At 44.8% G+C, this 27,711-nt stretch overlaps 1 protein-coding gene across 1 annotated transcript in view; it reads left to right on the forward strand.

Moving 5' to 3' along the window:
- Positions 1-5,871: 5,871 nt before the first annotated feature.
- map2 (microtubule-associated protein 2) overlaps positions 5,872-27,711 on the forward strand; it is a gene marked incomplete at both ends in the record, with an annotated part of 32,576 nt that continues 10,736 nt past the window's right edge. The window contains 10 exons of the mRNA XM_084478911.1: positions 5,872-6,115; positions 14,573-14,677; positions 16,517-16,591; positions 18,172-18,384; positions 21,047-21,379; positions 22,364-24,942; positions 25,147-25,651; positions 25,835-26,059; positions 26,231-26,362; positions 27,379-27,437. Of these exons, the coding sequence (XP_084335037.1) occupies positions 5,872-6,115; positions 14,573-14,677; positions 16,517-16,591; positions 18,172-18,384; positions 21,047-21,379; positions 22,364-24,942; positions 25,147-25,651; positions 25,835-26,059; positions 26,231-26,362; positions 27,379-27,437 (4,470 nt within the window). The remainder of the gene's footprint in view (positions 6,116-14,572; positions 14,678-16,516; positions 16,592-18,171; positions 18,385-21,046; positions 21,380-22,363; positions 24,943-25,146; positions 25,652-25,834; positions 26,060-26,230; positions 26,363-27,378; positions 27,438-27,711) is intronic.

The following is a 27,711-nucleotide window of genomic DNA, read 5'->3' on the forward strand; positions in this document are numbered from 1 at the left end:
GACGGAGAGAGAGACATGACTGAGGGAAGAAGAAGTAGAGGAGGCGGTGGAGAGGAAGGATGAGTAGGAGGATTGGAGTGGTTTGAATACAAGAAGCGAAGAGGTAAAATAGCAGGTGGGAGGCAGAACCATTAGAGGGAATAAGAACTGAAAAAATCAGAATAGGAGCAGCAGAGTAAAATGGATGTAATGAAAGGGGATGTGTGTGGGCTTGATTGCGTAATTATCTTGCAAGGTGTCAGAAATAAAGCTGTTTTTTTTTTCACGTCTTTGATGTTAACATCACGCACCGTAAGTGTGTTTGTGTATGTATTGGGGCCATTGGTCCTACTTCTATTTTATAATTTATACATGCATAATTTCAGTGTGTTCATACCCTAAAGACCAGGGGTCTTCAACCTTGGGGTTGAGGTTGACCAGAGGTACTGCAGTGGGGTCGCAAAATTATTCTTTTTTTTTTTAGATTTTTTATTCTTTTTTTTTTTTAAATACATATTAACATGAATCCAACATATACGTTTTCAAATATGCATTCAATAACAGTGTTAATGTGTATTCATGTTATTATTCATGTTAATGTGCATTTTCAGTAACTAAAATAGTACATTTATGCAACATTGATGAAAGGCTACCCATGAATCATTGCGGTAAGATCAGTATCTGACACCTTCATAACAACGATTGAGTCAGTCACCTCTTATCAAAATAATTGTGAGTTACATATTTTGTGAGTCACAATGGATGGAGCTTTGTTACTAAGCCTTATTATTGTATGCACAATAACAAGGTATGTTTATACATGACACTATAGTCCTATTGTCCTACATGTTATTGTAGGCCCAGTTTAATATTTAACACTGTTTTATACAATATATGTAGTGGGGGGTCCCAGCTCAGTCACTCTGCAATCTGCAATGGGGTCCTTGGCCTAAAAACGTTGAAGACCCCTGCTAAAGACGAAGAGTAAAGAATCTGCAACTGTGTGTGTGTGTGTGTGTGTGTGTGTGTGTGTGTGTGTGTGTGTGTGTGTGTGTGTGTGTGTGTGTGCGCGCGCGCGCCCTGGTTAACGGCTGGACAGCGAGCTGAGACGAACAACAGCATGCCCTTGCCACCATGAATTACGTACCTCTGTTTCGTTGGCTCTGAATCAACTAGAGCTCAAGTCTCCAGGGAAGTGTGTGTGTGTGTGTGTGTGTGTGTGTGTGTGTGTGTGTGTGTGTGGGGGGGGGGGGGGGGGTGTTCTGGCCTCTCCGTCAGCAGATCTGGCCTCTTTTGTGCTTCCGTCCCTCTTTCTGCAACACAAACTATTGCTTACTGCTCCATCTGCACAGCTTCCTCAGGCCCCGTTTGGTCTTTCTTACTTTTCCAGTGTCTGTTGCGTGTCTAATAGCGAGGTTCATTACACAATTACAGTCAATTATGTTAGGGCATATTTGATTATTGACTGACTTCACTGTTCTATCCTATATGAACAAAATCAGTCAACATTTTGATTTTGTTAGAGAGGTCTTTGTGTGTGTACAGTATTAAGACCAACATTCAGATAATATGGCCATTATATTTTATTCCTCCTTGTGGGACTATGTATCTATATTTTTACTGCAGCATGCTGAGACACCAGAATTTCCCTCTGGGGATTAATTATGTATTATATTAGCACACATGCATGATGATGATCATGGCTATGTATGGCACACGCAACACCATATAACCAATATATATATATGTATATATATATATATATATATACAGTATCTTTTTGTTTTTTGCAGCGTGGTACAGACAGGGTATAAAGAGCGCTACATCTGTAGCATTGAACTGTAGGGTGCCCATTGCTTTATAATGACCACAGCCAGCTGATCCTACTGCCGGTCCGACCACGCTGAGCTCCAGCAGCCAGATGCTTTGAGCATGTCTTTGTATTCCTTGGCTGACTTGAAGGGCAGCACACCTCAGCACGACTTCTGGCACCACGCCAAGACTTCCTGCCAAGAGCCGCAGCGACCCTGCTTCCTCAGAAGACGTCTGTGCCGTGTTGTAACTGACACATTTATTTTTCACCTGCCTGTATCGACCCCATTGTTCTCATCGGACCACGCCCACCCCGTTTCTTTATCCTGCCCCCTTGTCTCCATTGACCCCCTCTCCCCTTATCTGGATTATATTCTCCTTCTTCTTCTACTTCTGTCTCTTCTTCCTCTTCTTCTTTTGTCTTTTCTTCTTCTTTTTCTTTTTCATTTTCTTCTTCTTCTGTCTTTTCTTCTTCGTCTTCTTCTGTCTTTTCTTCTTCTGTCGTTTCTTCTTCTTCTTCCTCTTCTTCCCATTGAGCGTTTGGATTTTAATGAACCCTCAATCCCCCCCCTTGTATCTTGGGAGCACTGATCCACACACGCACACATATACACACACACACATACATGCAAACAAGCACACACCCATAAACCCACACCAATAGTGAACTAAACACTGTAATTAGCTGCACAGCAGGGTGCCCACTTGCCTCCTCGCTCTGCTTTTCTCTGACACCCTGTACCCAGACGGTCGGGGTGCATCTGGTCGTCCGCCACGCAGCTCAAAGTCACCTTGCCTCCAAGACGACAGACGGCGACACCCGCATGAGACAGACCAGGGGAGAGAAACAAGATAGATTCAGACCATAGGCTAAGATCTTAACCAAAACTAGGAAAAAGCATATTCGCTTTTTATTACAGGAATTAAATCACAATTTTCCCAAAGACTTAGAAGGTGGAACACCTTTTTTGCATCCGGCCAATCCAAACCATCTATAGGTCGTTTGAGGAACTAGACGGTAATCCCTTTTGCTGCTTCGTGCAAACCAAAAAAAAGACCTGGCAAGACTAGACCTAGAACTGCAGTTGTAGGACCTTTGGGTGTTTAGTGAACGGTTTAGTTTTGGTACAGTAGTCTCAAGCTTTCTTTATGATTAAACATGTTAAATCTTAGTGTACAACTTAAAAGTAGTCTTTGTCTGTGTCAGACTTGGTAAAAACACGCACAACAGAATCCCTAGACTGGAATCCTGATGTGTCATGTTAGAATCTGAATCTGGGGTCATTTTATCCTGTCTTATCTCGTTCTCGTCATTTGGTCTGATCAAGATAGACAGGGATTCTTATGGGTGTGGTTGATATAAATGTCTTATTATTATGAATGATTTAGTTGTAGTTCTTCTAAGTGCATTGCCAGTCAGACTTTGGAGGGAGAAGGAACCATTGGTCCATTTTTTACACAAAATGGACCAATATCTTGTCGAAAAAGTCCCAAAATGCACTCCCGTCGTGTCAGTTCAGGCTGCTGAGTGCTCACATCTAAATGAGAGCGGTCGCACGATGCTGTGTCATCCAAGCTAGCCGTCTAGCCAAGTCATGGTGGGTGCCTTCTCCACATTCATCTCCCCTTCAGAGGCTGACACTCATTTTCACTTTCCCTCACCGACGTCTGGTTGATTGTGCTGTTTAATTTGTTTCTGTGAGCATTTATTTGTTCGTAATTCTAACTGTGGTTCCAAGTGTAGTGTAAGTGCCGCTGGCGTTTTAGCGCTGCAACACCAAGTGTTCTGGCTGTGTTAGCAACTTTCACTTTGTGGCGCCTCATGAACTCTGCAGACAGCGGAGCCAGGTGGTGACCGCGTTTAGTTCTTTCTCCGCCGCGCCACAATGCTAGCCTCGTGAACACACACAATTCCGCATGTTCACATTCTCTCTACAGCTCAATCTGATCATGAACCGGTTGAAGGCCCTGCCCAAAATGTTTTAAAAACGGCAGGACCAATCAGGGCTCGGGGGCGGGAGCTTCACTTCATGACAGACAAGCAGCGCCGCAGTCTGGCCAATTAAAAAACAATGGTGGCGTTAAAAGGAAAATTGAGCAATCTACGAAGCAATCAAAACTGTTTTTAGTCAAAATAGACTCAATAACGATGTTAAAAGATGAAAATAAACCTGCACTGAAGACTTTTCTCCGAGTTTAATATGTATTTGCTTTACTTCCATCTGAGCGTCACTCTGGCTGGAACAACGTAAGGGGCGTGGCCATATGGATGTCAGTATGGTCATACAAGGCGACCGTTATGCAGTGAAGTTAACCTCCAAATGCTAGAAATGCCACCGTAGTCCCTCCAGAAAGAGCAGAAAAGCCCTCTTTCTCTCTGCCTATTGTTTTCAGTTCCTCTGTAGAGTGCTCAATAGCTGGGTCAGAGCAGCTTGCCTCCTGTATATTTGCATCGAATGACGCCCCCCTCACCAACACCCTGCAAAGCCTGTCTCCTTAGATCAATGCTCTCTCTCTCTCACCCTCTCTCCCTCAGTTTCTCTCGCTCTCTTTGCTCTGGCTCTCTCTCCCCCCTTTGTCTTGACGACTCAACCTTAATTCCCTCTTATGAAGTGCTCACTAAGTGGTATATGGGAGGGGTAGATGAGTACAGTAGGGAGCGGTGTGCGTGCGCTTTTCTTAAAGGCTAACACACACACACACACACACACACACACACACACACACACACACACACACACACACACACACAATTCCATTCCCTAAACTTAATTGATCTGTTTGTGCGTGTGTGCATATGTGAGTATCAATGACTAGGCATTAGTTTGATATGTGTTGTATACACTTGTACATAGCTCCCCTCTAAAACGGCATCCCAAGCAGTGTGATGTCAACCTTACATCTTGCTGACATTCAAACCACACGCAACATGAAAGTGGTCATATATGAGTGTAAACTAGTGTGTGTGTGTGTGTGTGTCTGTTTGTGTGTGTGTGCATACATGTAAGCCCAGTTGGCTTAACAATTATTTTTTAACATCCAATTGATGCCTGATTGTGTTTGTGTGGGAGGGATTTGCACGGTGGGTGATGGAGCATGCTAATACTAGCTAGCTAGATGTGGATGCTGCATATCCAGGCTTCGTCTCTAGTGCACTAAGTGCACCAAGGGCCAATGAAGATGACCTACCTCCAAGATGGCCACTATCTATCATTTGGAGACTCACATCCTCTGGGCTGGGCTCTCTGCCTTCAGACACACACACACAAACCTATGCAGGTGCACACACACACACACACACACACACACACACACACACACACACACACACTTATACTTGCGCGCCACACACACACACACACACACACACACACACACACACACACACACACTTATACTTGCACACACACACACACACACACACACACACACACACACACACACACACACACACACACACACACACACACACACACACACACTTTACCAGGGGGGTGTTGGAGAGATTCACTGCCCTACTGTGGCTGTGAATTGGGCCAGTGGCAAAATATCTAACACTGCACAAATCAGCCGCTCAGGCAGAAGGCATATTCTGTCAATACAACCAGGGACAGGACACACTGCACACGCAGCAGCCTCCGTGCAGTACAGGATTCTGCGGCATGGATTATCACACACAAGAAAGGATGTGTTGCAGCATGCCGACGCCTCTTTAATCTGCCTCCATGTCGGATGTTGTCACTCTATATGTACTGTGTGCGTATATGTATCGTGTATCTATGGTATATATGTTAATTCCACGGAAACACATTTTCCCATCTCTATTCATATCCTTACTACCCCCGTATTATGCTGTGTGGGATTACCCAACATTGGGACGGTGTAGTTTGGTGTGAGGGACAGAGGGAGCAATGGTGGGAAATTGGTGGAGGGTGGACTGTGTGTCTGCCACAGCCAGACGCCCCATCTCAAGAGGCTGCCGTTCCGATACTTGACATCTCTCTCCGTCTCCCCCCCCCCCCCCCAGAGAGGAGAGAAGCCCGACCCTTCTCCCCTTCGGCCCTCACTGCTAGCTCCAGAATGGCGGACGGTCAGCGGTCCGAGGACAGCGCCCCCCAGTGGAACCCTTCAGGAAGGCCAGATCCGTCGCCCCCCCACGGTGCCAACGGCTTCTCCTCTTCCTCCTCCACCACCACCACCACTTCCTCCACCTCTTCCAGCTCGGCCTACAGGGCCTGCCAGCCTGGGGCCACCGGGCCCTTCTCTTCGGCCAGGGAGAATGGCTTCAACGGGGACATGAGCGGGGCCCATCCTGTGACCGCCGGTAAGTTCCTATTATTTTATATTTACTCTATTATTTTCTGATATCATTAATATTATTAGCCATGCCAAGGAAGTTATGTCTTCACCGTTCTCCGTCTGTTTGTCCATCTGTGCAAAAAGTGATTCATGGATTCGCACCAAATGCACCAACGGTTGGTTATTTGCAATTTACAACTGATTAACGGTTGATGCCGATTGGCAAAAGGGTATTTAAAGTGAAGCCCCTGTTTCTGCTCGATTTCCAATGCAAAGAGGTTTAATAAAAAGTTTGTGTGCATAGTTGAGGGTTGTAGTTCCTATCCTGGCATGGCCAGGATAGGATGGGTCAAAGTCAGTGGCTATTTGACTTTTCTTGGCTTTCTTCTTCTTCTTTGTCTTGCTTTAGGACCTTCTTGTGTGATTGATGTTGTTTTTCCATCGTCAGGACCTTGATGTTATTCCCTTTGTTGAGGACTGTCTCTCTCTTTACCTCCAAGCCTCTCTTTTCCGCCAAGCCTCTCTTCTCCTTCAGCTGGCCATCCGCAACATGGCCATTTCTGACACTGCCAGCCCGAATGCATCTCTCTTATGGGAAATCCTCTCCTTTTCCAAGTCAAATGCCTTCGTATGCATTTTCAGTGCACGGACCATTCTTCCTTGACTGCTTCTGTCTCCAGCCTGAAGTGCTCTTCCTCCATCTGTAAAGCCTCTCTCTTAAGCTACATCTCTCTATTTCCATTCAGGCAGGCATTCCTCAGCATTGCCATTTCTCCTCGATAGTCCATAGTCACTCTTACACAGGGCTTCCTTCGCTCTCATGAGCAGCTCCTTGAGTCGCTTGTAGTCCTGTCCATTCTCGACAACCAAACTAGCCAAGCTAGTGTTGTGATAACATATTGTAACATGATCAGACTCTACACAAAGACAGCCGCCTCATCTTTGACCCCTTCATCCTTTAAGTGCGATCTATCTTCTGGTAAAGTAAGTTTCCTCCTGGTAAAGACTTTCCTGCAGATCTTTCAGCCTATTTTGCTCCATCATGAATGCCTGCATTTGTATCCTCAAATGGAAGGAAGTTTGATCTAGAATGAGAAAAATACAGACTGGAATACGCCTAGGTTTTCATCCTTGTTTCAGGTCATCTTGTTTAGATAAACTGATTAGGTTAGGGTTAACTGATAATACTATTACCCTTACTTCTAACTGAGCTTGCATTGATTTAACATGCAATCAATTCCCTTGAAGATGAATCATTCATCATCAAATAAGTGTGTGTATACAGTATATATGTATGCAAGATGTCGCTGCCTTTATAATCTTAAGTCAATTCTTTATCTGTACTAAAGTTTACTTAAAATCTGCGTTTTTTTGTCAAGCTTTCATCTTTGAGAGAATTTGGCCCAATCAAAATAGTTAAGGAGCCGCTATTCTCACAATACGACGACTTTTACATAATGAAATACATGAGGCCGTGTTTGTGACACAAATAATGTCACAAACAAAGAGAATATGGACAGCAAATGAACATAGCAAGTCTAACTTAGCGGGAACTTATAAAAACGATTGCAATGAAACGTGTGGGAGACACGGAGCAGGACAGACATTGAACCCTCCTTTGTGTTTAACCTTTCAAAAAAATAAATATATAAAAAATCTATATATATAATTATCCACTCACTGAAATGAACAATCCCATTATAACTTGTAATAGTTTAAAGAATAAAGGACAAATATGTTTTTTTCTCCTCTTTTTATTTATTTGCCACCCACACTGAGGTTTCAGTGGCATGACTCATGAGTTGTGTGCGTCCATCGCTCCTGTGTTTGCGCGGCCTATGTTGTCGTGTGTGACGTGTATATATGTTTTTACAGCGCGTGTGGGTGCTAATGTGTGTGGAGGTGTGTTTGTGTGTGTGTGTGTGTGTGTGTGTGTGTGTGTGTGTGTGTGTGTGTGTGTATACACTCCTCCTCCTACGCCTGCACGGCGGCTGCGTCTTCCTACTGCGCTGCGCTGCGTAGGCGCTAGTTGCCAGAGAGCTGGCTAGCATCACACAGGGTTATTATGGCACTGTGATTAAAGGGCTCCATACACCCGCCCCCACCCCCAACCAGCCCCCCAGCCCCCACCCCCCCCCCCCCCCCCCCCCCCCCCACTCGCCTAGGAGCCCTCGCACAGCACAGCGAGCTAGGCCGGCACAGCGCGCCGCACCGTTGCTCCCTCGGCGTAACCATGGCAACGGTGCCTCCCCCCCCCCCCCACCCCTCCCCCCCCCCTTCCCTGCGTTGAACTTTTTTTTACCAAAGGGGTGGGTGGGAGGGGGGGCTTTTGTTCACTGCGTCGTGCTCTCTGACTGCCTCTTACCTTTTTGCGCCTCAGCTGCACTTGTGGGGAAGATGTCCTCTCTGAGCATCGCTAGGATACCGAGATACTCTTTTAGTAATGCTTCTGTGCTCCGCCTCTTCCCACCCATTATTCATATCCACTACGATGTAGGCAGTTGGCTGCAGCCCACTTAACACGTTAAGGCCATATTTAAAGACGCTATGAATTTACTTTTATAGTATTGTTTATACTGCATGATGTGTTATATGGACCTGTGTCTGCAACAAAGCTTTATATATTGTTCATCTTTTCAGTATTAAAATAACATTTTATTTTCTAATTTACTTTTAAATAAATGTTGCATTAATTTATTCCATTTGAATCAACACATAATCATCTAAATCAATCTATGGCAGCAGTCTGATATATATTGTCTCCATTCCAACCCTCCTCCCTCATGAATCCACCATCCATCAGATCTTGACTAACCACACTCAGATTGACAACCTTTTCACACCTGCGCTTATTACCTCCTTTACTTACAAATAAAATAATCCTTCCTTTAAGGAAACTAACACCATTCAAATGTAATTGAATAAATACCAATAAAATAGGTTGAGACTAAATTAGAATTCATAAAGACTGTATATATCGAGGTGAGTTTCGGCCAGCCCTGACCCACGCTGTTGCTTGATAACGGCCGGGTACGCTAGCTTGAAAGATGCCAAAATAATGAATGTAGAAACACCTGTTAATTGTCCTGACAGCATGTTGGAGTGCACAACACAAACAAAAAACACAAACCCAAGCACAAATGAATGCAAAGCTGAAGAGTTAACCTCTAGAAAGCCACTTATATTGTTTGTGATGTAGTCTTGCATGTCAGCGTTTTGAGTGGGCTAGCTCCCTCTTAGCTAGCCATTTGCATAATTAGCGCCTGAAGCCGCAGCATGTGTTTCCTCGCCTGTTATCAGCATATCAAAGGCATGGGAGGGATGCTAAAGCTACGGCGGGGCCGCGCAGCTACAGGCTTAATCTGGTGTCAACAAGAAAGCAGCCCAGCACGAAGCATTGAACCAGAACAACAGCAACTGAAATGTAGTTGTCGTAGCCTACTTGTTCTTCTTACTGTAGAAGCAATACCAACTGAACTCATAATGGAATGAACAAGAGAAGACTGATCCTACCTGCAGCCCCTGCACACATCAGGAGACTCTGGATCCTAGTCAGTGATACAGGGATAACCTTGGGCTTCTTCAAAGCTGATAAGCCACAACTATGCAGATACAGAGGACTCTATTGACCCCTGAGGAAATCCTTTGTAACAGTTGCTCAGCTAAAACCAGAGACATTAAATTAGATAGAATTGCACAAGCACTCAAGCGTCAGTGTATGTCACAGACGTGTGCGGGTGTTGACATGTGTGTGTGTGTTTTCTTTCTCTGGTTAACATGCTGTTGTCAGCCTACATCAACACGCCTCTCTCCGGCCCGGCCCAGGGCCCGGCGCGGCAGGGAAGGGCAAGAGGGGGTCATCTGGCGGTCCCCCACATCTCTCAGGGTAGCTGGGGATGTGCTGTCACGACAAATCCCCTGGAATGAATGAATGCATCAAGGCCATGAAGGCATGTCCTGGTCACAGGGAGGGCGAGAGAGAGGGCGAGAGAGAGAGAGAGAGAGAGAGAGAGAGAGAGAGAGAGAGAGAGAGAGAGAGAGAGAGAGAAAAGCCACCAGCTGTACCTGGTTGAGACGGCCCAGGGACCCAGAGTGTCTAGAGGCGTGGAATAGCCCAGACAGATGGATGTGTTCGGGTGCTTTACCAAGCAGTCAGACCAGATACAGAACACGCGCACACTCGCCCCTTCAAGGGCAATGACAATGCGCTTTGCCTATTTCATGATATGATTTTCATGATTTTCATGATAAGAATATGGTTCGGTATTTCAGAGCCAAATGCACCAATGTAATTACATATCATTTACAGTATTGGAGGTCATTACCAGCAGGGCACTATATTTGAATGGTATAAGCTTGTGAGTGAGGGACACTATGAGGAGTACCTATTGTACTGCTCATGGTGGCCCAAACCTGGTGAACATGTAGATAGATCTAGTTAGTTATATAGTAGATATAAATAAAACTCTTCTGTTGTTTTTACGAATATATAACTTATAAATGTAGTATGAAACAGATGATAAGACCAGGAGTCAAAGTCAAAAGATGAATCAAATCTATAATGCTAATAATAACTCCAAATTTGCATCATTCGGTGACAATATTAGCATGTGTCAGCGACTGGGCTGAACCAGGGGACTCAGGTCTGAGCCAGATCACCGCTGCCGGCCTGCACCCTAAGGTCCCTACAATGCCACCCCTATGTGGGCTGGGTGATCCAGCGTACATGGTCATTGAAACAGACTGCAGAGGAAATGAACAAGAGGATAAAAAGGACAATAGGAGAGAGGGGACAGGCTTGAATGCCAATAAGAGATGTCGCTGGCATCCTAATTATAAGAGGGCCGCGAATCGCAGTCGGCCATCCTGGCCGTGTGCTTTGTTGCTATGGCAACTGCTCGATTTGACACTTTTTTTTTTTCGGTGCGGGATGTCTGGTATCAAAACCAAGCAGCACGCCCCCCCCTCTCTCTCTCTCTCTCTCTCTCTCTCTCTCTCTCTCTCTCTCTCTCTCTCTCTCTCTCTATTTTTCTTGCTCGCTCTTTCTCTATTTTTCTCTTTCTCTTTCTCTCTCTCTCTTTTCTCTCTTTCCTCATCCTCTCTTTCTCTCGCCCTTTCTCCCTTTTCCCCAGTGCTATCTTGCTGTGCGTGTGTGCGTGTGCGTGTGTGGGGGGACAGAGTGTGTGCTGCTCAGCTCAGAGCTCCAGTCTTAGTGGGAGCTCAGGGAGCACACAGACTCTCCGCTTCAGCAGCCGGCCCCTCATACAGGTAACGCCAAGATTTTATTTTCACTGATGCTTCTTGTATGTCGGTGTTGGTGTGTTTTCTTGACTCATTGGTAACTCTTCTGAAAATATATTTTACCAGCAGTACCTTATAAGGACCTTGACTGTGCAAAAAGGTTTTAATTAGTGTCTTCATTTGTGTCTGTCTTTGTCAAGTTAATGAAAGGCTGCGATGGTCTTTCCATGTGTCACTCAATGTAATCTATCATTCGAGACAAAGACCATATTTTGATGTTTGCACTGTTACACAATTTTTCGTCTGAGTGTGTGTGCTTGTGTGTGTGTTTGTGTGTGTGCGTGTCTGTTCATTCGTGGCTGTCTGTCTGGGCGTGTTCACTCGAGACAGACAAAAGGCATGACTAACCACTGAACCCGGTGTGTGTGTGTGTGTGTGTGTGTGTGTGTGTGTGTGTGTGTGTGTGTGTGTGTGCACCTGCATTCACGAACCTCATGAACCTGCATTCACACTTTTAAGTGCATATCAGGATCCATTGCTGTGCTTGCGTGTAGGCCATGATCACGCCTATGTGTGAGCGTATGTGTACCTGAGATATGGGTGAGCCGGTGGGGAAGATAAATGTGTGTGTATGACGTAATCAGGCCAGGATGTCATGTTATTCTAACATGGCTTCTATGGAAAACCTGAAACAGGCTTTATGTTTATACTCAAATGAATGGAGGTCAGCGAGGATAGTTGTCTGATCAATGTGTATTATTATCACTAAAAGATTTTCCAAACTATATTTATGATGTATCAATATTTCTTGCATACTTCAAAATCGTAATCTGCCACAGTATTTGCTTCCTTGTCACATGTTAACACAACAGGTCCGGCGCCAGAGACATAGAGACTGGAGACTGTCATCCTGAGATAAAAAGAGGCTCAACTATTTGTCTGTCAGACCCATGGGTGTCGGGAGTATGAAATGATGAGGTCTCAGTGTGAGGGCTTGTTCGTCAGTACGGTGGTATTTTAGGTTGTTTTTGTTTTTGTGTCGTTTCCTTGTTGGAAGAACTACAAGGCGAATGCTTCAGTTCATCTCGGCAGCAAAAATAGACACTATGAGGGGGCGAGGAGGCTATGACGATCATTTCTGTAAGGAGATTTTGAGTGTGGGTGTTGGGTAGTGTGCGTGTGTTTGTGTATGTGAGCTTCTGCTCGGTGTATTGGGATTGCGGGTGTGTATTTGTGTATTTGTTTTTCAGTGTTTTTTAGTTGTGATGGTGAGTGCAATGTTGTCTGGAAAGCATACGCAAAAAAACAGCAGTTCCAAAAAAACCTTTTTACAATGACGCTTTGCAAATGTTGTATTTTTTTTAGAGAATGTGCAAGTGTCCTAGAAAAAGTTTTGTGTTTTGATGTAGTGAAGTTAGCTATTTGTGTCCTTTTGTATTGAGGTCAACATTTCAGCACATATGTAAGCATTAACAGCAGTACAACAAATATATTTCAAGCAATTATCTTTCAATGAAGCTCATAGATGTTTTTTAGGGATGCACAATAACTTTTTTTAACCAATATCGATCACCGATAACTTTCAGCTCCTAAAGACCGATAACTGATTACACACACACATATACATATATATGATCATGACCTAAGATCACATTAATACTATGAACAAACCCAAAAACCTTTGGGTTTTTGTTCACACTTGATTCCCGATATGCAGATATCGGTGTCGCTCAGACATCAGTAGAATCAACGGGGGGTTTAGGGGGGCGGGCTTGCAAAGGGCGGGATATGATGTAGGGTTGAGGTTCGCAAGTGGTGGGATAAGGACGCCCCCTGTCACTCAGGTGTGTTTTGGTCTGACTGCAGACAGCAACGGAGGCAGAATGGGCAGAACTCATCACGATTATCTTAAATGTTGCTGCAGCGATGCATCATATATTCTGTTGCATCCACAACATCCGCATCGATTGGAGCATGAGTTACAGACAAATAGAAGAAAAGAAGAAAGGAGTCGCGAACGACTGGGTTACTGGAGAAAGAGAGCGTCTTTTTTTGCTTCATTTCACATCTAACAAACACTGGGACAAAAGTTAATTTCTGTGTTTAACTGAGAAAACAGGGAGTGAAAGGCCGGGACCCTATAATGTTCAGCTTACTGTTGTCAATAATCAGTGTTATGAGAGTAGTTTGTGTGTGCGTGGGAATGGCAGTGTGTGAGTGGACGAGCGACGAGAGCGAGCGGTAGTGCGTGTCAGTTTAGTGAAGTAATGAGTCCGGTTGTGTCTGTGCAAATGTGTACTGTGAAGTTAGTGAAAGTAAGAATAAAATACCCACAACGTAATAATTTCTGTTATCGGCCCGATAATCATCGTGCACCCCTAGATGTTTCATATTCTAATTCAATGTAAATTCTGATTTTGCTTTATTAGTGAATGGCTCAAGGTTACAGTTATCTGGCTACAGTTATCTGCAGTTTCTATGGTGGAAACTTTTTAGCTTCACATTTCAACATTTGAGTAGATTTTGTCTTAAAAGAATCCCGGTTCAACTTCTTCCATTCCCTCTGCCCACCATTCAGAAACAATTCAATGTCTGTGTATAATATTTCATATGGTTGCAATGTTTGCCATTCAAATAAACAGTGCAAGTACTTTCATTATTTAGGAGTCAAAATAAAGAAAAATGTCAACAGTGGAACAACAACAGCATGGTGCACACAACCATATCCTCATCCCTGATATAGGAGACCATCTTGGATTAGCAACGGTGCATGTAGGCATCAAGAGTACAGCAACATTGTTTGGTAAAGCTTATCGGCACCAAGGTGAGGCCAGGATCCCATGGTTTATTTCCTGTCCCGTCACGTCTGTTGTTTCGGTCAACCCTCGTAACAGCTTTTAGGGATGTTGCCCAAAGTGAATCGTTTGGTGACCGCTTTTACCAAGTCAAAGGTGAGCAAGGCTTTGTTTTCCCCTGTCTCTGGTTCTTCCACTGAGCTTCGCTCTCAGTCACGCTCTCAGTCTCGGTGACTAGGCTTAAAGACTAGCCTGATGACTCAAATACACATATGAAGAACACAATCTCTCCCCTGGGGGATCAATAACAACTCCTTCTACACTGAAAGGCCCTCTTTCTCATCGCCGTCTCCCGAGTTTGAACGCATGGAAATGGTCTGCTTTGTCCTACTCTCAGACTGGAAGAGGAATGAGTCGTGGTTGTTTTTGTCTGTTGCTTCATGCAGAGCAAGTGTCTGCACGGATTGTACAGGAAGTGACTGCGGAGGCGGTGGCGGTTCTGAAAGGAGAGCAGGAGAGCCTAGCGGACACAGCCAAGAGGCTTCCTTCAGGTGGGTTTGTCACACAAGCAGGCGAGCATGCACACACACTCAGGCTTCCTGTTAAGGATGTGGAGTGCTTAAATACGCTTACATTCTCTCCAACACACACACACACACACACACACACACACACACACACACACACACACACACACACACACACACACACACACACACACACACACACGTTATGGATAAGGGGTGCTTAAATACACATAATTCATTCTCTCTTACATACAGACACAAACAGAATAACAGCATTCCCACACTCCTCAATGCACAATAAGCTAAATGAACAAAAGAACGCCTACACAAGGACTCCCTTAGCTTGGGTTGATAGGTGGGCTTTAACCAGAGACAAATATGACTACAAACATGTATTGCATTGTCTTATGAATGAATCAACACCACCGTTTACATGTACAATAAACACAAACCCTGAATCCTGACAGTATACTGACTATCCAATGCAGCAGACTCTGTATCTGATGAAGATAATGATAAATGATGGATTAATCATGTGTGAACGGGAACACATTTGAGACAGCTCGTTATACAACTCTATCACTTTTTGCATATCACAGAGACCGAAGAGATCAGCCATTCCTCCAATAGCCAGTAGATTAACTGGAATCTGGTCAAATACGCATTTTAATAAGGTTGATATCATATTGGTATTTTTCTGGGTTGCATTTGATTACGCTTTGCATTGCTTTTCATTCCCCTAGAAAGCTTCCCAGGCTAACAATAATGACAATGTAGCTGGCGAGTCGTGTCTAATCTCATGCGTCTGCAAATTCAATCTCTCTGTTGGAACGCTGCCCTATTGATCTGATGCAGCTGCAGCTTTTGCAGTACAAAAAATGAAATTGCCAAGTTCTAATTAGTTTGTGACCTCAAGTGCTTCTAAACTTTTAATTTTTGGTCCTAATGTTGTTGTTCTTTTGATTGCCTCTTTGGGATTTATTTATTCTTAAGCATTGATTTTTGTTAAGTTTTGTTTAAACACATGATCTGCTCTCCATACGGATCTCAGTAATGGCTGACAGACAGATCCATCTCTTATTGATCTCTCAATGTTGTCGAATTCGTCCACATTATGTAAGATGAAAGCAGTACTTACTGTGATATGAACTGTGGCTTGCAACCAAACTAACGCTTCCTTAAGGATCACAACCCCCATTGGCAGGCACCAGAGCTAGTCAGCACACACACACACACACACACACACGCACACACACACACACACACACACACACACACACACACACACACAGAGACACAGAGCATGTGTTAGAGCAGCTCAATGGATTAACAAGGCAGAGTCTGCCGTACCCACAGACACATACTCATACACCCCAATACAAGCTGGTTTGTTGACCACTTGAGTAACCAGACACACACAAAAATTATAAAGACCATTTTTACCAGGGCCCGCAAGTAAATGTTGTGTCTGAACCATAGACCCTTTGGATGATTCAAGTTGCCATGGTGCTTTTTCTGTCTGTCTGTCTGTCTGTCTGTCTGTCTGTCTGTCTGTCTGTCTGTCATACTCTCATACTCTCTATGTCTCTCTGTCTGTAAATAATTCTATTAATTAAATTACACTATATAGTGTTAGGGACGTACAATTAATAAAGTAGATAATATTATTAATAGTAATAATAATAATTCTATCATTTTTGATAATGAGAATGATTATTATGTCATTGTTGTTATGTTATTTCAGATGATAATGTTGATATGCCAAGGAAAATGTGATTTGTTCAGACATTTGAAATATATGTGTATTCTCCCTCACTATCCTTCTGTGGTCCCTCCTCCCTCCGTCTGTATTTCCAACTGCAGTCGAAGACACCACCAACTTGCCCCCCTCTCCACCTCCTTCCCCTGCTGCGCAACACTTCGGCCCGCTGGAACGAGGTACGGTTTGTGTGTGTGTGTGTGTGTGTGGGTGCATGCGGTCGAGTGTGTGTGTGTGTGTGTGTGTGTGTGTGTGTGTGTGTGTGTGTGTGCGCGCGCCCGCACACGCGCGCGTGTGTGTGTGTGTGTATATGTTTGTGAGGATCAGCCCGTGTACACCAGGGCATTTCTTCATGCATATTCTAGCTACTTTTCCCTGTGACTGCATCACAGGCTCTCTGGGATCAGTGGGGGCCTTCTGGGGCCAATTCTGTTTCGGATGTTTTTACACTCAAACGGAGGACACACAAGGATTATGTGTGTTTGTACTTTGGACACTGCTGCCAAAAAACACAAACGTGTCTCAATTTCTCTTTTCGTTCGGAAAAGCTTTTTTTCTGCTAATCACCCAATTAGAAAGGAAAGTATTCTCCTTTCAGATTCAGCTGCTGGTATTCACCACGCCTTCCTTCCTGACCTTGTACTGGTCGCATGGTTTACTTTGGAATGCACGAGTGCTCAACATCGACACGCACACACACACACACACACACACACACACACACACACACACACACACACACACTCATTATCATTAAAGCACTGTATATCATTGGAGGACACACTATCACTCCTTATCTCCTTCTTCCTTTCGCTCCGTTCCCCTTACCCCTTACCTCTGTTCCAACAATACGAGAACCCTGTGAAACCCTTTTTGTTTTTTTATGTATGTGTTCTGTGTTTTATTGTTGTTTTTTTGACTTTCACGTCTTTTTGCACATCTAACTGTGTTCGTCTTGTTTGTTTCATTTTATCCGTTGTCGTTCCTTGTCTTTCGTTTTGGTCCTCCTTGTGGCTCGTGGGTTGAGCACAGGTGTTGGAATGGCAAGAGGGCCAACCACGTTTTCTGTTGATTGTCTAATCTGTGGCTAAGGGGTCCGCCTTAGTTGGAAAAACTGAAAATATATTGGATGTTTTCCAGGTTTTCATCTTTTACATGGTTTCATTATCGTTTGTTCCTTCATTGCTTCACATATCACTTCCCATATCTATGTCATGCCTCGGCTGCAATGGCTCATTCCCAGCTTCCATCCTCCTCTCAGTCTCCTGTCAGTGTGTCTCCTTTTGTCAGTGTCTTTTATACCTCACTCTCACCTTGTGTCTCTTTGATTTCCCTTCTCCTCTCTCTCCAACAAGCTCACGTCTCTCACTTTAGTTTCTTGGCCTCTCTCTCTCTCTCCTTCATCTTCTCCCTCTTCTCTTTTTCACCTCTCTCTCTCTTGTCTCACTCACTATTTTCTCTCTCTCTCTCTCTCTCTCTCTCTCTCTCTCTCTCTATCTTTGTTTCTCTCTTCTTCATCTTCTTCACCTTGTCTCTCTTTCTCGTCTCTCTCTCTTTCTTTCTCTCCCTCTCCCTCTCTCTCCGTCTTTCTCGCTCCCTCACTCCCTCTCTCTTTCTCCATCTCTGTCCCTTTCTCTCTCTCTCTCTCTCTCTGTCTGTCTGTCTCTCTCTCCTCCTCCGCCCTCCTCCGAGTCGCGTGTGTTTCCGGTCTTTCTTTTCCCCCTGCAGTTCTTCTTCCTTGTGTCTGTCTCGTTTGTAGATGTAGGGGATGAGGAGGAGGCGGGGCCTCTCAGGCGCTTCCAAAACTCCCGTGAGAGGTGCAAGTTCCTCGCCCCCTCCATCTCTGTGTCCGTGCCCGAGGACGAGCCCTACCACTCCGACGAGGAGTACTATGAGCACCCCTTGTTCAGCCCAGAGTGGACACGCTCCGGCGTGCGCCCCGTGCAGGCCGTGCCCTTTAGACAGATCGAAGGTGAACCCGCGGCATGGTTCCTCCTATACTACCTTCGCCGCCCCCCTCCTACCCCCCCCCCTATCCTGTCCTGTCCTGTCCTGTCCGACCCCCCCCCCCACCCCGACCCCCTCCCCTCCCTCTAAACGCCTATCCCTATCACTTATTCTCTCTCTCTCTCTCTCTCTCTCTCTCTCATTACTCTCTCTCTTTCTCTTTTAACTGGTTTTCAGCCCCGACACCCCACACCCTGAATCCCTTCCATTTTTATTCTGTGATTTGGGCCACATTCGCCCCCCTCCCTCCACCCTTTCCTCCCTCCCTCCCTCCCTCCCTCTCTCCCCCTCGTCTGTCTGTCCATCCGTTTTTTTACGTATTTGCGTCCGTCCTTGTGTCCTCGTGTCTTGTTGTGTGGTGTCTTGTTTTACTCAGAAGACGGGGCGGATTAATGTTTGGTTCACAGGGACATTATCACCATTTTGTTTCCATCTGATTTGTTTTCCTGAAACAAAGCCGTTTGCAGCCTTTGTAGGTGACACTCATTCAAAACACATTTGTAAATCGATCAATCTGTTCCTGTCACTCTGAACACACTGTGGCTGTTTACAAGGATCTACCTTTACATACGATCCGAGGGAACGGCAAAAATTGTGTTTCTGCCGATTAACTTGTCGGTCGTGAGATCCAAATGGCTTTCATAAATACCCCCGAGGTGATGACCTCCGTGCACATGTACCTATGTGCACGTCATATCTCCGCATTGTGTTCACCCATCATACTGTATGTAACTGGTTCCATTCCTTACAATACCCTACTGTCATTACCTTTCACCATATGTCTTTAATGATTCTTGTACCAAGAACACGCATTCACATGAATAAACACATGGGCACAAAGGCACACACACACACACTCACACTCACACTCACACACATACACACACACACCCACAAACCTACACACACACACGCCTGTGCGCTCACACCTGTGGTGCAGGGATGCGTTCTAAGCCGACAGATGGTCCTGCCTACTACTTTACTGCAGCATATTTGACATGGCCTTGTTGTCTGTGGACTTTTCAGGCCTGTATGAAAAATAAGATAAGATGATTCTTCATCACACTTTATCCACCCTATGGCTCTTCCTCTTTCTCGCCCTCAAATGCAATGCCATGCTCAGCTTAATTTTTGAGGTTTTCCTACCTACAATTTTTTGAGCTGAGCAAAATGCAAATGAATAGAAACAATATGCACGCTTATTATTAAGTAAGGCCTCATTTTATTGCATGCAATAAAATGGATGTCAAAAGAGTTATATGTTCTTTAGGAGCTGCTAATGGTTGCAATGTAATTTATCTTATAACAAAACTAGACCTCATATCGGAGTTCTTTAAGTCTAAATGTTCAAAATAAATATAAATACAATTAAAAATATATAATTTTTATAAAATTAGCTAACCTATTATCTGGAATACTGACATCATGGGGAAAATCCCATATTGCTGAAAGGACTGAATAGGTGGGCTGGTCAGTACACATACTGTGGGTTAGGCCGTTCAAACACGGCTAGCGCCAGCATCTCTCAGGTCTAACAGAGCCATTGTTTACCATTGAGGAGAAATGCATCTCTCGCCTCGATGAAGTGCAGCACTCAGCCAAGGCATTGTAGGTGACCTTCCAAAGCAACAGCAATCAAATTACAGGCTGACGTAATGGACCATGGGTTAGGGACGATTGCCTGGAGCTTTTTGATAAAGAAAAATGCGGTTCTCTCGGTCAGTAACAGCAACATTAATAAGCATATTTATTTTCGCCCACTCTCTCTTTGAATACAAGGTCCATTTGGAGACCAATTTGATAGATCTAGACCAGACCAATGTGTAGGATTTGGCACAGCACTAATGCAAGGACATACGCTCAAGCATATTTCAATAGTGTTCAATGATACGATTGTTTGACGTTTCTACATGAATAAAAACATAGCAACAGCAGACACACGTCTGTCAGCCAAACCATTAGCTGTATGTATGCACACTATGCACAACAGTTAAATGTAAATATAAAAAAGTTGTCTCGTGTTTCGACTGCACAAGGTTTGTGTCAACGTTCGCTTTTGCTGTCACTATTTGCTTTTTGTGGCCCAATTAATGCTCTATTAATGCCTCAAACACCTTGTCAACACAGTGTCAACGTGCAGATAATTTAATTTTCTAATTCCAGTATTAGCATACCATAATGAATAGATCTGCGGATGTTTACAATCTCTACCAATGATTAAGCTGTATCCAATTATTGAGCCAGTGCACATACATGGTCCCTAAAATATTTTCGCAAAATGTTACACAGCTATATTTAATCAGTTATAGACCAAACCAAAAGTGAATCATTGCATTAAAACCATTGTGTTTGTTAACGTGACATAGTGGAAAAATAGGGATTCTAATTGTTAATAATGTGCCGTAAAAAAATCAACAATTTACTTATGTATATATATTGATATAAAAAAAATACTTAAAGACAAATCTTAAATAGACATTGCTCCATTTTGGCAAGACTATATGATGAGCAACACTCAAGCATAATTGAACTGTTTTAGTCTAGTTTTTATAGTTATAGCCATATAACCCAAGTCTGTGTTGCCTGTAGTTTTGATCTGTCCACCTCTTCGCCGTGTTTTTAAGAAGAAGAAACCATGGAGGCTCTTACAGCCGACTACGAGGAGGAAGTGGAGGAGGAAGAGGAGGAGGAGGAGAGTACAGAAGCAGCAGAATCTGAGGCAGCTATTGAGGAGCAGCAGTGGAGCGGGGAGGAGCCTGAACTGGACAGCCCCCCAGCTGAAGCCTTAGGGCAGGCAGAGGCCATAGGAGAGGTCCAGGCTCCGGCCCAGGATCAGGTCCCAGCAGTTATTGCTGTCTCAGACAGCCCTGTGGACAGAGAGATGGAGAAGGTGGAGCAGGAGGAGCAGGATGAGAAGGAGGAAGAGCAGGAAGCAGAGGGTGAGGAGAGCCCTGAGAAAGGTGTGTCCTGTGCTCTGATCCGTACCTGCATGTATCTGTACTGTTGGCAGGAACTGCGCACACTCACTTAGGCCCAATACAACATTGGGCACAAGCATTAGAATAGAGGTGGAATGGCAAGCAATGTTTCCATCGCTCTGCTAAGGCTGCAAGGCAACAAAGGCTTGTTGGTGAGAGAAACCGTATTTCTCTTCACCCTTTGCTTTTCTTTTCTTTGAAATGTATTATTCACGATTGCGGTTTCAGTTTCTAGCTGCATTTCTTGGGGCCAAAGTTCTGTGGTGATGTCAAGCGGTGCTGAATCATAATGCTTTTCTCGCAGCGATTTGGTCTGTGTTTCATCATGTTTACACATTGCATACTGCTGGTATGTCAGTGATTGATTTTAGACAGATGATGTATGTCCGCATTATATTATTGGTCCAAGTTTCCCCTTTTCTAGCTGGACGTCGCCTTGGCTGTTTCATTTCAAATGTTGTGTTGCTTCAATACAAGATGCCTTTTGAAATGTATACTATCCATGTCATATGAGTAAGTCGATGGCATTTTTCTGTCATTCAACACAGATATTTTTGTAGTTTGACTGTTATCACTTGGTGTATTGATGTCATTGAAGCACCAAATCTATTTGATATTTACTGCTACTTTTTGCTGAAGTAATGCATTTGAACTAATTCAATAATTTCAGGTTTTAGTGTGAGAGAATGACAGAAATGCTATCTTGCTAAGTACCCACTATCTATCGCTGCTCGGTTTCCATACATCAGCGTCACAGTCGATCCATCCCGGTTCCTTCACATTCCATGCCATTGTCTCATCCATCCGGTGGAGCCCATGATCTCGCCGTTCTCCCTCAGCGATGGCTGTATCTGTGTTCTGTAAGTTTCTAAGGAGAGCTTCGCTTTTCATTATGTTTTGCATGGCTGTGTCATTTTGTGAATCTGTGGAAAAATTAAAGATCCTACTGAAAAGTTGTACTTTCAGCATTGAAGATGGAATCAGAAAAGCAAGACAGTGAGCAGAGCGAGTCCATGAGCCCGTGCAGCATCGGCTCTGACAAGCGTGCCGAAGACAACGCTGAGCCCCAGATGCAGGAGTTCTTTGCTGGGGAAAGGATGGTGCCGGAGAGTCCCACCATGGACATGCCCTGCTTTGTTCCTGCAAGTACTCCGAGCCTAGCCAAAGAACCGACACGATCAATGACCCTGCAGCCTACGTACGGAGAGCCCATAACCGTATCTGAGAAGCAGCCTTCAGTGGAGATGGTTGAATTCACCACCATCATTGAACCTTCTGAATTCTCTCCATTGGAGGTCAAAGCCCATGGAGGAGACACTGCGATGGAGACGCGTGACAAATCTGGGATGTCCACGTATTTTGAAACCTCTACTGTGGATGTTGACGAAGCTCCACGTAATCGAGCAGAAGGTTACTATGAACTGAGCACAGTTGGAGAGGAGAACACTGAAAATGATTCTTTGACCCAAGAAATCAGCTACAGCACCCTTGCTCAGATCCAGGAATTGCCAGGAACCAATAAAGGCTCAAAAGAAGACACCAAGAGTTTATTGTCTCCTGACAGGAGTAATGATTGCAAGCTGTCCCCTGGCAAATTAGCTTTAGATCAGAGGAGTTACTCCCTCAATATTACTATTGGTGCAATGGATTCCAGTGGGCAAAGCAAACCTAGAAACTTCTCTCCTCTTGCTACGGATATAATGTCCTATACCAGTGGAAGCCTAGATGATACGGCGGACTACCTCCCAGTGACTACCCCCTCTGTAGAGAAACCGTCACCCTTTCCTCCCTTGATCCTGGAGACTGCCGCCTCTGTCACTTCAGATTGTTCCTCTCCTCCACAGAGTTCTGGGCCAGCTACCGTATCCAGCCCTCAGCCAGAGTCCCCTGGTTCCCCCGAGGACACCAAGTATCCCTATAAAAATGGTACAGTTATGGCACCAGACCTGCCTGAGATGCTAGATCTTGGGACACGCTCTAGGCTGGCGTCGGATAACACTGACCCAGAGATCATGCCAAAAAAATCTGAGGCCCCCGCTGAGGTCTTCACTGGTGACCCAATGGCTAGTTTTGTCGCAGGACAATTAAGTCACTCAGGCAACAAATCAGACAGCCAGATAGAAGAGATGGGCTATTGTGTGTTTAGTGAGTATTCAGGGCCCATGCCATCACCTGCTGATGTCCTCAGCCCAATAGGTTCATCCACTCAAGTCTTTACCCCCTCGGTCCTTGAGGCAAAGATGGCTGAGCAGGCTAGAAAACAAGCGGTTCGAGACACTTCGATGGACGACAAGACCCAGTCGATAGAGGTTGTGGATGCTGACATAAAACTAGACCAAAATCAGACCGGCAAAAAGGATGCAGATGAAGAAAAGGTTGAGGTAGACGTTAAGCTGGATAGGGCTGAAACTAAACCTGAGACCATAAAACCAAGCCCGCCCACCGAGGCATTTGTAACGCCAACGGTGACGGTCACTCTGGAGGAAGGCGGGAGATGTGGGAGTGAGGCCGAACGCCAGCACAGCGGCGACGGTTCCGTGTCGGACACCGAGATCGCGGACTATGAGAGGCAGATACGGAAGTTGGAGATGGAGGACCGTCCTCTCAGCATGGAGGAAGAGCGAGAGCTCCAGGAACTGAGGGAAAAGGTCAAGCTCGTTCATCAGGAGGCCTATGAAGAGGTGGACGCTGAAGAGATGTACCAGCTGACCGGAGTGGCCAAAGACCACATCGCCAAGCCTGCCAAAACTTCCCCAGCCTCATCTGTGGACAGTGTTATTGATGACGACAAGTTGCTCTCTCCAGTGCTCTCCCCAGCCAAGCGACAAGTGGAAGCCTATGGTTCTCCCAAAAGAGTGGTCTCACCAGTGTTAGGCACAAGCAAAGACGAGGCAGAGAGAAATATAAGGGAACAGAAGGAAGCAGAAAAGAAAGATAAGGAAGAAGTTGAGAGGAAAATTATGGAAGAGAAACAGAAGAAAGAAGAAGAGCAGAGAGAGAGGGTGGCAATGGAAGAGAAAGCTAAACTTGAGGCAGAGAAGAAGTTGAGGGAGGAGCAAGAAATTATAGAGAGAGAGATTAGAAAGAAAGAAGACGATGACAAGATTGAGAAAGAAATGAAAGCACAAAGGGAGAAAGAGGACAGAGAACGGGAAGAGAAAGAGAAGATGGCAAAGCAGTTTGAGAAAGAGAAGCAAGAGAGAGAGCAAAGAGAGAAAATAGAAAAGGAAGAGAATGATAGGAAGGAAAAGGAAGAGAGAGAAAAGAAGGAGAGAGAAGAGAAAGAAAAGGAGAAGGCAGAGAAAGAAAAGAAAGAGAAGGAAGAGATAGAAAAGGAGAAGGCTGAGAAAGTAAAGAAGGAGAAGGAAGAGAAAGAAAAGAAGGAGAAGGAAGAGATAGAAAAGAAGGAGAAGGAAGAGAAAGAAAAGAAAGAGAAGGAAGAGATAGAAAAGAAGGAGAAGGAAGAGAAAGAAAAGAAAGAGAAGGAAGAGATAGAAAAGAAGGAGAAGGAAGAGAAAGAAAAGAAAGAGAAGGAAGAGATAGAAAAGGAGAAGGCAGAGAAAGTAAAGAAGGAGAAGGAAGAGATAGAAAAGAAGGAGAAGGAAGAGATAGAAAAGAAGGAAGTTGAGGAGAAAGCAAAGAAGGAAAAGGAAGAGAAGAAAAACCAGAACATTCCTGAGTCTAAACCTGCGACAAGTGTTGGGGCGGCTTTGGGTGCCACCGAAACTGTTGTTGGTCTGGGAGTGAAGCTGGGTGAAAAAAATGCAAATGCCACTGAGAAGGATTCTTTGGAAGCTAAGGAGGAGGAGGAGGAGGATGATATTGAGGTGTTGGATGGGACCGGGGAAAGAGCTGGGACTTCCACGCAGGCTTGCAAGGAGACCCCAGAGCCCCGTGCGGCAATCGAGTCGGTGGTCACCGTGGAGGATGACTTCATCACTGTCGTCCAGACCATCGATGAAGAAGGAGAGGAGCCGGGACACAGCGTTCGCTTCTCTGCTCCCCCAGAGACTGCAGTCCACCATGTCCCTGGTGCCGAAGAGGAAGAGGAGTGTGTGGAGGAGGCTGAAGAGGCTGAGATGGAGGCTGGCAGTCTAGAGGAGATAGTGGATGTCCCTGAGGCCCAAGAGATCCCCTCCTCTCCAGATAAGGAGGCCAAGACCATGGAGACAGAGGGACGGACGGAGAGCTACGACAGAGATGAAACCACCATTGACGACTCCATCCTAGACAGCTCCTGGATCGACACCCAAGGTTAGCCTTTTAGTCACTTTTGCTGTGTTATTGGTTTTGCTATTTTATATATCTTCTCATGTCTTTATTGGTCTGTCCCTTCCTACCTAACCTCATTCTGATTGTCCTTGCTTCAATGTTTTACTGCCTATTATCAGAAATTGCATATTTTTATTGATATATCTCTGACATTTTGGATTGCAGATGATGATAGGAGCATGGCCACAGAGATGGAACAGCTGCCATTGGCGTACAGCCCCACAAAGACGACTGACCTGAAGCAGGAGAAGCAACAAGCCAAGAAAGAGAAGGCATTGAAGACCATGGCTAAAGAAGGCAGGGCCAAGGGCCGCATTTCCACACCAGAACGCAAGCCTGTGCGTAAGGAACCAGTCTGCATCCCCAGGGAGGAGGCCAAAAAGAAAAAAGGTTAGTATAGTGACTCTACAGTGACTCTTGAGTCAACAGTATTTGGTCGCAAATAAATTCACTTTCATTGTTTATTTCAGGATGACGAGTACACATATAGATGAGATATTATGGGACGTGTCCGGTCTTTCCAATGGTGTGAATAGCGTCCTCTTGCCTCTTATGACATAGCGGTGATCAAGAAGACAGAGCTGACCAAGAAGGCAGAGATCCGGTCCCCCGCCAGGAGGAGCACCATGAAGCCCTCCGCGCGCCAGACACGGCCTATCCAGCACCACTCCTGTCCCAGGAGGAGGGTTACAGGTGGGCCTGTGGCGCGTCAAACTTCAAGCCACCACTTCATCCCATGCTTCACCCTCACCATCCTTTTGTTATTATGATTTATTTTGTGTTTCATTTTTTTGTTATTGGATTTGCCATTTTTCCTTTTGTGTTGTAACACTTTTGTTTCTTTTTGCATTTCCTGCCAAATAAAAAAGATATTTCCACTTTCATCATTTGACTTTATTTTATTTTTTGATATATTGTGTATCATATATGTGAAGATATACTTGATACAATTTCCAATGCAAGGATCTAATACCCAGTGCTAAAATGATCATATCTGATAAAGAAAAATCAATGTTAGATATCAATACACATTCAAATCACCCTTAAATAATGGTCCAAGTGCAGCCTGTTTACTACAAGTAAATGATTTGATCGCTACTGAAGTATCAGCTGTCACCTGAGTGAAGATGAGTCAGTAACGGTACTTAAAAGTGCTGTTATTGAATCCTTCAATAATAACTCCATCCTGATACTCCCAGTCCATTTTGTAGAGCTTGTCGTGCTTGATTCAGGTGTGGGTATAAAATGATCTATTATGTCAGTCCTCCAGCACACACATTCTGGTTAATCACATCAGTTGCCAGGCAACCGGTGCTATGCAGTTGTATGCTTTGGCCTGATGGGTCTGATGTTCTTCAGTCAAAGAAACCGTTAGCCTGTTATTTCCAATGGATCCTCTGCTGTGTCAAATGCCAGTGCTCATTTTACAGCCAATGTCGTGCAACCACATTACCGTGCACAGAATACACCAAATATCAACTAGATTCAGAACGATGCCAGATATCGATATTTGAAGTAGGCATGCATGTAAAAGCAGTTTTTAATTGAAAATGTGTATTTGTGGGTTTATGTGCAGTGAACAATTTAAAAAACAAATGTGTACGAAATGATCATCCCACTGCCATGCAGTGATGCGGCCCTTACCCGCGTCTACCTCGCTGTTGTCCTGTCTTCTCTTTCATTCTCCGTCTCTTCTTGTCGTCACTCAGCCACTTCCACAGACGGACGCCACCCCTTCAGCGTTGCGCGGCAGTCCCTGGACCGAGTGGTGAGTAGTCCCGCCGCAACATTCCCATTTGGTGGAGAAAACAAAGTGTCCGGCCAGACATCCAAAAAGCTGCCCGACAACAGCTTTTTGGACGTCTGGCCGCCTCAGTGAAAGAAAAGAAAACGGTGAAGCCAACCCTCAATTGGATGAGAGAGAGAAAGACAAGAAGAAAGTAAGATGTAACATACTGGTTTTCAAAGGGAATGATCAATGGATTGTTTTTGTTTATTTACTATGGGTGTGAATTCCACCTTCAGGCATTTTTCCAGCACTT

This window comes from Micromesistius poutassou, assembly GCF_964030765.1.
Source record: "Micromesistius poutassou genome assembly, chromosome: 14".
In the NCBI taxonomy this organism is placed as follows: Eukaryota; Metazoa; Chordata; class Actinopteri; order Gadiformes; family Gadidae; genus Micromesistius; species Micromesistius poutassou.